This window comes from Anabrus simplex, chromosome 1, assembly GCF_040414725.1.
Source record: "Anabrus simplex isolate iqAnaSimp1 chromosome 1, ASM4041472v1, whole genome shotgun sequence".
NCBI classification, from domain to species: Eukaryota; Metazoa; Arthropoda; class Insecta; order Orthoptera; family Tettigoniidae; genus Anabrus; species Anabrus simplex.
The window spans coordinates 372,687,373-372,700,880 of record NC_090265.1 but is presented as its reverse complement, the minus strand read 5'-3'; the positions used below and the strand labels follow the sequence as shown (position 1 = coordinate 372,700,880).

At 39.9% G+C, this 13,508-nt stretch overlaps 1 protein-coding gene across 1 annotated transcript; it reads right to left on the bottom strand.

Annotated features, from left to right (window-relative positions):
* Positions 1-369: 369 nt before the first annotated feature.
* LOC136866234 (acanthoscurrin-2) lies at positions 370-12,078 on the bottom strand. The gene is made up of 3 exons (XM_067143023.2): positions 12,063-12,078; positions 6,036-6,123; positions 370-818 (listed from the first exon to the last, which is right to left on the bottom strand). Exons 1-3 carry the CDS (start codon positions 12,063-12,065, stop codon positions 436-438), a joined length of 474 nt encoding a protein of 157 aa, XP_066999124.2. The 5' UTR covers positions 12,066-12,078; the 3' UTR covers positions 370-435.
* Positions 12,079-13,508: the final 1,430 nt, after the last annotated feature.

The following is a 13,508-nucleotide window of genomic DNA, read 5'->3' as shown; positions in this document are numbered from 1 at the left end:
TATTCTTATTCTTATTATTATTTACCCCTACTTCACAGTAAAGTATGCTTTCTTTCTTCTCAGCTAGCTGATGGGAAAGTGGTATATTGTTTAACGCCATTAAAATCACGAGATGCAAAGCTATTAAAATATTTATATTGAACTTTACATTATAAATATATATCCTCATTCCTCAAGGTTTTATATTTAAGTATGGATACCCAGGTCACCCATGGGAGTCAACTAGTACGAACTTCATCAGGCCTCTCTGTAGAACACACTAAATCACAAAACTCACCAGAGGAAGGTACTTAATAACTCGATTTTATATAAATCGGGGTATTTTCTATTTCTAACAATTACAATTCTTTGGCTTGGTTTGAAGACACTTTATTTCTTCATTCGAGTTTTGAACAGTCATTTACAGAATATAATATTTTAATTTACATACACTCATCACTTTCCATACCCGAAGCCTGCTCCATACGTTCCTAGTCCGTAGGAGCCCTTACCAATGCCAACACCGTACAGACCAGCTCCACCTAAACCAAGGCCGAACGATCCACTAAGACCACCAAACTTGCGGTATCCTCTGGAGAATCCCAGGCCACCACCATATCCTCCAAGTCCTCCTCCGAATCCTCCAATTCCTCCGCCATATCCTCCAAGTCCTCCTCCATATCCACCAATTCCCCTTCCATATCCGCCGTATCCTCCTAAACCGCCGTAACCACCGAGTCCAATGCCATTTAGACCATAGCCTAGGCCTCCACCTCCTAGGCCAATCAGTCCTTTGCGGAACCCTAGACCAAGTCCTGCTCCTCCAAAACCAAGGCCACCTAGATGAAAGAAAAAAATATGAACTCTAATTTAGAAATATCAACGTTTGAAGCTTAAGAACTAAACTGGGATTTGGGGTTGTGGTTAGATAATCATATTTTCGGTATCTAGTGCAATAAATAACAGGGTGTGTTGGAAAAATATCAGAAAGAATAACCGCAGTTCGTCGATTTACAAATGAAAGTGTATTTCTACAGGATCAATTATTAAAAATGATAAATCCCGCAAATGCTGTAAGTATAGGAATGTTATATCCGACTCGTTGGATGAACAGTCAGCGTACTGGCCTTCGGTTCAGAGGGTCCCGGGTTCGATTACCGGCCGGGTCGGGAATTTTAAAATTAATTGGTTAATTCCAATGGCACGGGGGCTGGGTGTATGTGTTGTCTTCATCATCATTTCATCCTCATCATGACGCGCAGGTCGCCTACTGGAGTCAAATAGAAAGGCCTGCACCTGGCGAGCCGAACCCGTTCTGGAATATCCCAGCACAAAAAGCCATACGACATTTCATTTCATACGAATATTATGCCTTATGATCACTATTTATGAGCATAAATTCAATATTTATACATTACATGAGAATGGATCATCTACAGTGTAAAATTCCTGTCGTTCAGCTCTGATTTTAGGTCAAAGTAAGTGGCTAAATCTCAGCAGAAGTTTTTATTTAAACTAGGCAAACTATTTCACCTTACTAATTTCGACTTATCTGAAAACAGCACTTTTGAAAGCTAAGCAAGCTTGAAGGATTGCGAATTTAACATTTTGATTATAATTACAGGACTTTTCATTCCGAACTACCCTGGTACATGACTTTTCATTGCAATAGATCCAAGCAGATAGGCCGTGATTCCAACTGCAGCTACTTTGTTACTCAGTTATCAGACCCCCATTAGAGTATTTATGACCGGGCTAGTTAGCCGTGTGGTTAGGGGCGCGCAGCTGTGAACTCGCATCCGGGAGATAGTGGGTTCGAATCCCAATGTCGGCAGCCCTCAAGATGGTTTTCCGTTGTTTCCCATTTTCACACCAGGCAAATGCTGGGGCTGTACCTTACTTAAGGCCACGACCGCTTCCTTCCTATTCCTAGGCCTTTCCTGTCCTATCGTCGCCATAAGACTTATCTGTGTCGGTACGGCGTAAAGCAAATAGAAAAAAAGAGTATTTATGGTTATGCCATCTACAGGGTAATGTACTTTTCAACTAGGAAATAGTACAATTTAAGCCGAAATAAATCCTACGAACTTAAGTGCATAACTGTTCTTTTAATTTCATGTGGCTATTTCTAGCCGGGTGCAGACCTTGTAAGGCAGACCCTCCGATGAGGGTGGGCGGCATCTGCCATGTGTAGGTAACTGCGTGTTATTGTGGTGGAGGATAGTGTTATGTGTGGTGTGTGAGTTGGAGGAATGTTGGGGACAGCAACAACACCCAGCCCCCGAGCAATTGGAATTAAACAATGAAGGTTAAAATCCCCGACCCGGCCGGGAATCGAACCCGGGACCCTCTGAACCGAAGGCCAGTACGCTGACCGTTCAGCCAACGAGTCGGACAGTGCATAACTATAAGGACGATCTTTACTTAATCATAGACTGACATATTTTAAAAAGATTGAATCTGTAGTGATGGGACTGAAGTTATTAAGTGAAATTAATGATACTAAGAAAGTTTGAAAACAGTAATAGTAATTTATTTTCTTCAGGTACTAAGCAATTAAAGTTGCGCTGGGGGCTAAATGGACTGCATTTACGGAGTGCACCGTATTTTTATTTTAGGTATGGAATGTAGTTCTGGCACGCACAGTAAAGTTTTATCTGTATGAAATGACACCGTCACAGCGAGAAGTTTGATGAGCATTAGTTTATTTCGTCAGGGAGATATTTAAAGAATTGAGGCAGTCAAAAATCATATTTTTAAAAGAAGCATGGTGGTCTCTACTAGGTACATCCACTAGATTTGTTACTTAAAACGCCTACACAGTGCGATAAACGTAGTTTCTACATCTAATTCTCCGCGGCTACGAACTAACTACTTACAAAAACTCCAGCGCTTACCTGTTTCTTTTCGTTTTTTTACAAGAGTCCAGCACTGCAGCCTTAAGTTTGTGGCCCTTCTGTAGCAGTCTCATTCGTTTTTATTATGTACTTTCGGTTTTATTCGATCTCTCATTGAATATAATTTCCTCCTGAATAAGTTTCATATGAACGTTTAGGCGCTTATTAGTAATTTATTGGAATGTATTGTAAGGACTGCTAAAATCTAGCAATTTTCAGTAACAAAACTTCGATGTTTTCTTAAATTTACAGTCACATTTAATTTATCTGATTTTTTCCGGTATATCTTGTCAAGAAGAATCAAATTACAGCTCACTCATCTCTGTATGACATGTAAATTTCAAGCCACACCGCACAAAATCTGATTTTTGACCGCCTTCATTGGATGAATATCTTGTGACTACGTCAACCGCATTACTTCAGCCACTGTGAATACATCATTCTACACTAAACCTTTCCCGTATATGTAATCATTTTTAACTATAATAACTTTGTGTATTTTATGAAAAGCGTCACATTGATTTTTCACTGGAGATCCTCAATCCCAATTCGAATGATGTTTTACGTCAATAGTACCGGTAATGAAAACTGTAAAGTGAATTTTCTGGTTGATGTAGATGAATCAAAATCACACATTCCCTTGATGAACACTAGTCGTGTTACTTCGTCATGAGTCATAAAGGTAATTCAGTCAGCTAGTTGATGAATCATACTCCGCCATTCTCTATGCAAAGCCTTTAGTGTGGTTACTCTGAGAAAACTCTGTAAGGAACCATTCATCATGTCGATCGATCGTGTAGGCACTCGTCGAAGGGACTTCCGTGTACTTTTCCCTAGACAATCAAACTTTTGAAGACTGCTTTCTCAGCTTACTTAACATCAAATTTAGTGTATGATGCGCTGTGAGACCCTGCACGACATACGAACTTTTATCTTAACTTGGTTCAGAATCGATATAACTTGTGTGATGAGCTGTCCAACGAATACTCAATATTTTCCTCCACCATGAAACTTTCTTTTTATACGTGAGTTGTATGACGGTGCACGTCTCTCGGCCATGCAAAAGAGATTGGGAAGGCTGAAGATTCAACGAGCTTCTTTTCTGTATTTATGGTGATGTTATCAACTTTGCAAATCTTCTCCGGATAGATCATTGTTACCATTGATATTTCAACTTTGGAATCGTCCGGCTCCATGGATAACTGGTTACCGTGCTGGCATTTAGTCACAGGCGTCCCGGGTCCGATTCCCGGCAGGGTAGGGAATTTTAACCATCAATGTTTAATTCCCCAGGCACGGGGACTGGGGGTATGTGTCGTCTTCGTCATCATTTCATCCCCACCACGACGCGCAGGAGTCAAATCAAAAGATCTGCACCAGGCCTCTCCGGAGGCCACACGCCAATATTAACTTTGGAACCACAAGAATTGGGCAATAAAGACCCTAGGTATGCGTACTGGATTACAGTTTCACATCCTCCAATCTGCTCAATATGTGGACTGTCGCTTTTCTACAATCAACAATTATGACCTCGTTTTTCTGTCCTGCTTCTAGACTTGTTTCCTAAACTCTCTTCATCAGCTCTGTCAACTTCTATTCAGATGATGCTATCAAAGTAGTGCCATCAGCAAATCGTGTTGTTATTGCATCCCCCAATGGAAAACACTTTATCCTAGAGCCATCTACTGCAGTTTTCAATACATGTTCGCCGTCCGTATTCCTATATACTCATTATAAAAATAGGTCGCTACTAGGGACCTGTATAATCTACCTTGGACCAGGTTATACTTCTAAAGACCAGCGAATATAATGCAACTCGGCGAAAATATTTCATAGCGGAACGGTCTTCTCCCATACGATTACGGGCGCTTAAGAATCAACACCGCGTAGCTAACAAAAACCAGCCCTATAAAGTGGTTCAATATAGCGTAACATTGCAAGAAAGGTAGAGAAATTACGTTTTTCTCTTACTTACACGTTAGTTGAACTATTTCATTATAAGAGATCAGTTTCTGCTGTGTTTGGGCCATTTTTAAAACTTGATATCTTTCTGATGTAAAATTTGCAGGTTCACCACACACAGTACTGGTTTTTATACCACCGTATAGGCCTAAGAGTCTCTCCACAGGATTTTGCAATTCGTAACTCTCCGTGTGTTTAGGGGCGTGCAGCTGTGAGCTTACATTCGGAAGATAGTGGGCTCGAACCTCACTGTCGGCAACCCTGAAGATGGTTTTCCGAAGTTTCCCATTTTCACACCAGGAAAATGCTGGAGCTATACCTTAATAAACGCCACGACCGCTTCCTTCAAACTCATACGACTTTCTTATCCCATCGTCACCATAAGAACTATCTGTGTCAGTGCGACGTAAAGCCAATTTAAAAAACTCCTGTATGATTTAATTAATACACCTTGTATTCCTCATTTGTAGCCACGCTTTTATAATTATTGCCGGCCCCGTGGTGTAGAGGTAGCGTGCCTGCCTCTTACCCGGAGGCCTCGGGTTTGATTCCCGGCCAGGTCAGAGATTTTTCCCTGGATCTGAGGGCTCGTTCGAGGTCCACTCAGCCTACGTGATTAGAATTGAGGAGCTATCTGACGGTGAGATAGTGGCCCCGGTCTAGAAAGCCAAGAATAACGGCCGAGAAGATTCGTCGTGCTGACCACACGACACCTCATAATCTGCAGTCCTTCGGTCTGAGCAGTGGCCGCTTGGTAGGCTAAGGCCCTTCAAGGGCTGTAGTGCCATGGGTTTAGGGTTAGTTTTATAATTATTATGTACAGACTAACAGACTCGAACGGACATTTCATACTAGGTTGCAGCATACAACGCTGCTTCACAATACTGCTTCATTTAATCCATGGCTCTCATACTCTGCCATGCAGGATTATAATGCCAAAATCATGGACTGTGGACTTATTGTATCTTCAAGGGATAGGCCTAATGCGAGCTTGAAGGTTGTGTCGAAAATATTGTCAGAAAGCTTCAAATAAACTAAAAAGGCTTGTTCTTCAATAGTTCATGTTCCAAGTTCTGAACTCGTAAGTTCAAGATGCTATAATTGCTGCCAATGTCAATAACTTTGAGAAATTTCCTCTGAAGTCAAAATTAACAGTGATAAAAATATAATTAATGTTAATAATAATCAGTAACTCACCTCCTCCAATCCCCAGCCCAATGATAGATGCTCTAGCTGCAGTCATGCAGACTACGCTAACCAGAAGAAACAGGGGAGAGTAGCAGGCCTGAAAGAAGAAAAATTATCTGAATTAATATCGACATAAATCTGAGGGAAGAATGATATTGTGGGAGCTTGAAATTTATCATTTGAGAATTCTATGTGACTGTGACTGGGGGATTCACTCTGAACGTCTGGGACTATTATTTTGATAAGTTGTTGTATTATCTGTAATGTATAGATTCATTGAAATACAAAAATTGCAGTACGTAGTTGACTTCAAATTGATTCCATTTTCATTGCATCTATTCATTACATATTTTGGAATGGTGGGAGCGTATGATTGGCACGGTTAAGCGGTGTATTAGAAAGGTCTTAGGACGCAGACAAGTGGGCCATGAAACACTTTTGGCCAGTGTGGAGGTCACAATAAATTCATGTCCATTACTCCAGGATGAAAGCCCTACCTGCTCACTTCCCAGACCTCGGAAAATGATTGATTTATATCCCTACTGGTCTTGAACCACTTCTGCACAAACACTTGAAACGACAATTCAGCCTTCAGCAATAGGCAACAGACGATCTTATGAAAAGATGGACCAGAGAATATCTCTTGGAACCAAGAAACTACCATCATGTCCGACAGACACATGGAGGAGCAGTTCCCTTGTGAGTGGGAGATGTAGTTCTCGTACAAAACAACTCACACTGCCGTCATATGTGGGAGAAGGCACTCATCCAAGAGTTACGACAAGGACGAGACGACCACATCAGGACGTTGACACTCCGCACGACTAACGGACATCAGATCACACGTCCAGTGCAGATGGTCATCCCACAGGAGGTAGACCAGGGTGAGGAGGATCTGGGAGTTTGAAACTGATCTTCTGTGCATTCCTTCTGACTGTGACTTGTGCATTCTCTCTGAACGTCTGGGGCTGTTATTTGGATACGTTGTTGTATTATCTGTAATATACAGATTCACTGAAATACAAAAATGGTAGTACTTACTTGACTTTTCATTGCATCTATTCACTACAGATGTGTCTAGTGAAGTCAGACGATTATGGAAGTGTTTCAATAAACCATGAAGTATCCCTTCACTGAGAAAATCTCTGTGTGGACAATGTGTTATGGTTGAGTTGGTAACTTGGTCTCTTAATAACAATGTTATTTATTTTACGTCTTACTAAGTACTTTTATGGCTTTTTGAAGACTCTGAGATTACAGAACTTTTGTCCCGCAGGAGTTATTTAACGTACTGGGAAAGCTGATGGGTGGCGAAATAATTTCATTCCACACAACCCAGCATATTTTTCTGCTGAAGCTGCACATCATATAATTTACAGCATATTCGCCGTTAGCAGAAAATTGTTCCTCTGTGTTTGTACAATTATTCCTTGCGTTCTCGGGTGGATAAAATGCTCCATCAAACTTTCCATGTTGACAAAGACTAAACTAGTCAGAGTAAAAATGATGTCTGTGACACCACAGTTCATAAACCGAATGAACAGATCACTATATTGCTGTACCCTTGGTTGTGGTGATCTTGGCAAGAGGCCTTGGTGTAGTATTGCGGACGTGCAGATTCATCAGGTGATTATTTATGGTTGCGTGAGATGAACTTATTTCTCCACCCGACACCTAGACGATGCTAATGAATTTCAGCACCTTCAGACACTACTGAAATGAGCCAGGAAATGACCCAGTATCTTGGACACAGAAATCCTGCGATCCACCTATTTAGCCACTCGACCAGTCAGTTGTATTCTACCGAGCTCGATAGCTGCAGCCGCTTAAGTGCGGCGAGTATCCAGTATTTTTTTATTTTACCGATATATTCTTTTTTCTCATTCTTTCCTTGTTTTCGTTTCATTTTCCAGTCCCTGAGCCAGCGGAAATAACCAATTAAGGTTAAAATCCCCGACCTGGCCGGGAACCGAACCCGGCGCTCCTTGTACCAAAGGCCAGCACGCTAACCATTCAGCCATGGAGCCGGACAGCATTCGGGAGATAGTTGGTTCGAACCCCACTATCGGCAGCCCTGAAGATGGTTTTCCGTGGTTTCCCATTTTACACCAGGCGAATGCTGGGGCTGTACCTTAATTAAGGCCACGGCCGCTTCCTTCCCACTCCTAGCCCTTTCCTCTCCCATCGTCGCCATAAGACCTATCTGTGTCGGTGCGACGTAAAGCAACTAGCAAAGTTGTATTCTAATAAATTAGGGGTACAAAGGTAAAGGAACAATGCCGTATAACAAGTTATTATCTTCTATGCAATTATCAGTGGCTGCAACTTAGTAAAGTGTGAACATTTCTCCTTAATATATATTACCTATACGTGGTCAACACTATCTAATCAGAAACTTTCAGGAATAATTTCTACCAAGTTTCAGTTTTCTTAGCATATTTATAAAGGAAACCTGTATTGGTGAACCGATATATCAGTCATCAGAATGTTCTTCTTAAGGGGCGTATTCATCAATGTCGGCTTCAACATTCTGTAAGGCAAGATAATCGTTGGAATTAAGAACTACCAAAATTATTAATTTTTAGTCTTACATGTAATTGTTATAAACAATTGTTGCATTTAGAAATATAAATTAAATAATATGGCTGTCCTGCTCTATTTTGTAGTGGTTAGTGAGATTAGCTACCATCCCCGGGGGCCCGTGTTCGATTACCGGCTCTATCACGAAAAATTGAAAATTGGAACGAGAGCTGGAACGGGGTCTACTCAGCCTCGGTAGGTCAACTGAATAGATGGGGTTTCGATTCCCACCTCAGCCATCCTCGAAATGGTCCTCCGTGATTTCCAGCTTCTCCTCCAGGTAAAAGCTGGAATGGTACCTAACTTAAGGCCACGGCCACTTCCTTCCCTCTTCCCTGCCTGTCCTTTCCGATCATCCACCCTCCCACACAAGGTTTATGTTCATAGCAGATCATGCCACCTGGGAGAGGTACTGGTCCTGCTCCCCAGTTGTATACCCGACCCAAAGTCTCACGCTCCAAGACACCGCCATTGAGCGATAGAGATGGGATCCCTCGCTGAGTACGAGCAAAAGGCCAACCCTGGACAGTAACCGGATCGAGAAAGGAGGAAGTAATAATAATAATAATAATAATAATAATAATAATAATAATAATAATAATAATAATAATATATACATAGGCAATGTTGAAAAGACAAACCTTCCATATTCGTTTTGTACCATATGAACAGCAAGAAAAGTATTTAATTTTTTAATTGACTTGTATGCTGCGCGACTTCCGTAATCTCTAACGCCACCGGGGTGGTCCCTCACGTGTCCCCAACCGTAACGTTTGTGCGTATTCTATAGTTAAATTTGTTACAATGTCATTGTAATTAAAGGTACATAAGCCTAGCGAGTGGTTACACAGTTTGGGTCACCTAGCTGTCGGATTGCTTTCGGGAGTCAGTGGGTTCGAACCACCCCAATGTCGGTAGCGCTGAAAATGGTTTTACTTGGTTTCCCATATTCACAGTAGGCAAATGCTGAGGCTGTACCTTAATTAAGGCCACGGTCGCTTCTTCCCAATCTTAACCATGTCCTGTCCTATCATCGTAACAAGATCCATCTGTGAGGGTGCGATGTAAAACAAATTGTAAAAAAAAAAAGCACATACAATTCCGACATAAAATGCAAGATCTATAACAATGTTTTGAATTCTCGATTATTTATTTCTTATAGTACGATTAAGTTCTTAAATTGTATTAGTTACGCTGAAGACTTCATATACTTTATAGTCTAATGATACACTTGGTGCCGAGCTGAGTATCTCAGACAGTAGAGCACTGGCCTTCTGAGCTGAAGTAGGCGGGTTCAGCCCCGCTCAGTCTGGTGGTATATGGAGTTGCTAAATACCTCAGCCTTTTGTCAGTAGATTTTACTGGCACGTAAAAGAACTGACGGACAAAACTTTCTGCACCTCAGAGTGTCCCAAAACCTATAATTAACTTGGTACATTATAGAATACCAAATGAAGGACCTATACTGATAAATATCTATTTCTCCCCACTATTGCACTTCAGGTGAATGAGTTTCAGACAGAATATCCGTAATCGGATCCCATTACTGTTGGCAACCATGTTTAATTTATATTTCTTCATACTCTAGAATGTTAGTCCTAGAAAATTCTGAGATAGCAACTTATTGTCTTCAGGTGTATTTACCATTTTATCGGTAAGTAATTATTTTAAAGACAAAATCACACACGACCCTCACACAAGTCAACAAAGAACACTCCTATAATTAAATGTAAAGAATAAAGAGATTTTTAAAATTGTGTTCCTCGTTGTATGTTGTCGTATGTTGGGTATTCAGACTGAAGGCTTGTTTCATCCTCAAAAGCTCCACTATCAGCTGTCATAGATGGCCTAGGCATCATTAGAGAGACGTACTGGGGAAATGAGGAGTGATATTGTTTCCAGCTGCTTTCCTCATTGAGCCAGCAGTCGACATCCCATATCAGTCTGACCCTCCGAAATAACGATGAGACTGAGGACAGGACATGAAAGTAATAAATTAGTCCATACCAGAAGACATAGCGCACTGTACACACTGGGTCTCTCCAGATAAGGCCTCCGCCATAAGACCTATCTGTGTCGGTGTGACGTAAAGCAAGCATAAGGCCTCCTTATATATACTTCCAATTTAACCTTAATATTTGTATTTTGATACTTGTGTATATTACTGAGATATTATCCAGATGTATAAGGATTTCTCTCCAGTCGATGACTATGTAATGTTTCATGAAATTAAGAAATTAAGAGTATTCGGGAGATAGTAGGTTCGAACCCCACTGTCGGCAGCCCTGAGAATGGTTTTCCGTGGTTTCCCATTTTCACACCAGGCAAATGCTGGGGCTGTACCTTAATTAAGTCCACGGCCGCTTCCCTCCCACTCCTAGGCCTAAATGAATTTTCTTTTAAGTGTGAATGTTTGCAGTAGTTCACCTATTCTATATGGCCGACTAATAAATAAATAAATAAATAAATAAATAAATAAATAAATAAATAAATAAATAAATAAATAAATAAATAAATAAATAAATAAATTCAATCAACAAATAATTAGATTGATTCATTGATTCATTGATTGATTGACTGATTTATTCATTCATTCATTCATTCATTCATTCATTAAATATATCAACAAATTCATAAGCTATACGTTAATCAGTCGATTACGAAAGTTCGGGAATTAACATGAATTTAAACCGACGAAGACCAAGAAAGTCCTCAACACATTCAGTACATTACACACAAAGCCGATTAATACAACTACGACTCCAATCTTCTTTAAAATAATACGAAATCTAGGACGAGAATTATAATCGTAATTTCTATACGCATTAATGTCAAATGTGATTGATTCAAATATAATTTTGAGATTTTTATTTTATCTACTCTGATCGTTCAATTTAGTAAAGCTGCAAAATATTCTTCTTCTTTTTAAATATACTGTATATGAACATTATTAAAGCGAATGCGTTTATAAAATTTAGTTGAAGATCAAATTCTGAATAATAAGGTTGAAAGTCTGCTGTTGTCTTATTTATCACTAACTTGGTATAACGTAGTGTGATGCAGAAACATATTTGTAAATGTAAAATGATAAGTCATCGAAACCATGGCGAGAATTTGTGAAGGCAGCATGAGCATGGTCTTACAATAAATTGGCATCAAGTTACCATTTTACCCTTCGATATTAAAAGCTGTGCAGTTCTGTCTTAACGCTTTTAAATTTGTACAGATAAATTCAGTCCCAAAATTTGTGGTTGTAAGGCAGAATTTGTCAACAACTGGAGATTAATTGTTGTATCTCGTTTTAAATGTAAGATCACTGAAATTTTCATTGTTACGTATAAGATAAATTCTGACTTGTTCTTTTTGACTTCATATTGATGTGAACGTTACAGTTTAGATCCTAACTTAGAACTGAATATAAATAGCTCACTCGTTAGTGCAATGTTCTCGACTCACCATATTGTGAAGTGCTGTTGAGATGGAGGTTGTAGTGCTGAGGATCCGTCTTCCCCAGGTACTTATACCTGTCGCCAAGAGTCGTGCAGGAACCACGGGACTTTGCCGCCTCAACGGTCTGCGACCCCTTCCCGGCGGGAAGTGCTAGGGCCTTGGATCGGTCTTTGGTTGAGTGCTGATGACCTTGTACAGGACGTAGGAATGCGCCCTGAAGCGTAAGGGTTACTAATAAGAGACAAAGAATGCATCGTATTGGAATGAAACATTCTTGGTTTTATTAAACGGGACATTAACACTGAATGACATAATTATCATGTTTAATAACTATTAATCTATTATAATAGATCATGATCTACTAATAACTGAAGACGCTGTAGTAGGGATGAAAAATACCCTATTCCAGTCTCCCCCTTGTAGATCAGCTATTCCAATTCCTTGACCACCTCTGGTGAATTACCTTTCTCCTCCGAATGCGGTGATGTTACTCGATGTATAAGATACCTTTCATTTTTCCGTTCTGAAAACATTTCTCTTTCCTAGTCTCAGTTGTTCTTTTTATATTTATTGATAGCATTGTCATAAAACTATGGTTGCCTTGGAATAGGTACTTGGTTTGTAACTCAGTGCTTCTTGGTATGAGTACATACGGTGCATTTACTTTGATGGCAAGTTTTGGCATTGGCTGCCTACCTACAGAACGAAAATATAAATATTTTTATCATTTTAAAACACTAAAAGAGACCATTCAACTAAAATTGGGTCCACGATTTTCTCACTGCCTGAATTACATAACAATCTTATGTGACAATTTTATCTCTCGGGTGAAAATGTGAAACCACGAGAAATCATCCTTAGGGCTTCCGACGGTGGGATCTGAACCAAAATGAAATCATTTATCATATTCAAATAAGAAAGCTAACTCCATTAATGCTTAGTGAACATACAGTAGCTGCCAAAATCTATATATTTAAAGTTATAGCTTGGGATATTATTTTCAGAGATGTAGTGACATACATTTGACAGTTTTAACATAAGACTATTTAAAATACCTTAAATAGCTGTTCAGTATCGTTTTGGAATAAAACCCTGCCGATAGTACCCAAACCTTCGATGAATAGTACCAATAAATTATTAAATTCCATTACTTACATCTTCAGACTTCATTCATAACGCTGTATTACGAAATAACTTAGCATGATCCCTAGAATATGTTTACTTTGTCTGCACATCATTAAAACGAAACCCCTGCGTCATGCAGCCTATTTTGAGTCTTGACTCCAACACGAATGCTGCCCTGTCAGATGACCTAGAAATATTAAAGTAGCATGTGGTCAGCGCGGGACATCTACATCTTTATTAGCTTAGATTTCGTGGCATTTCGTATAAGATAGCTCCTCAGTTGTCCTCATGGGACTGAGTAAACGTGGTTGTAGCCCTCACTCAAGG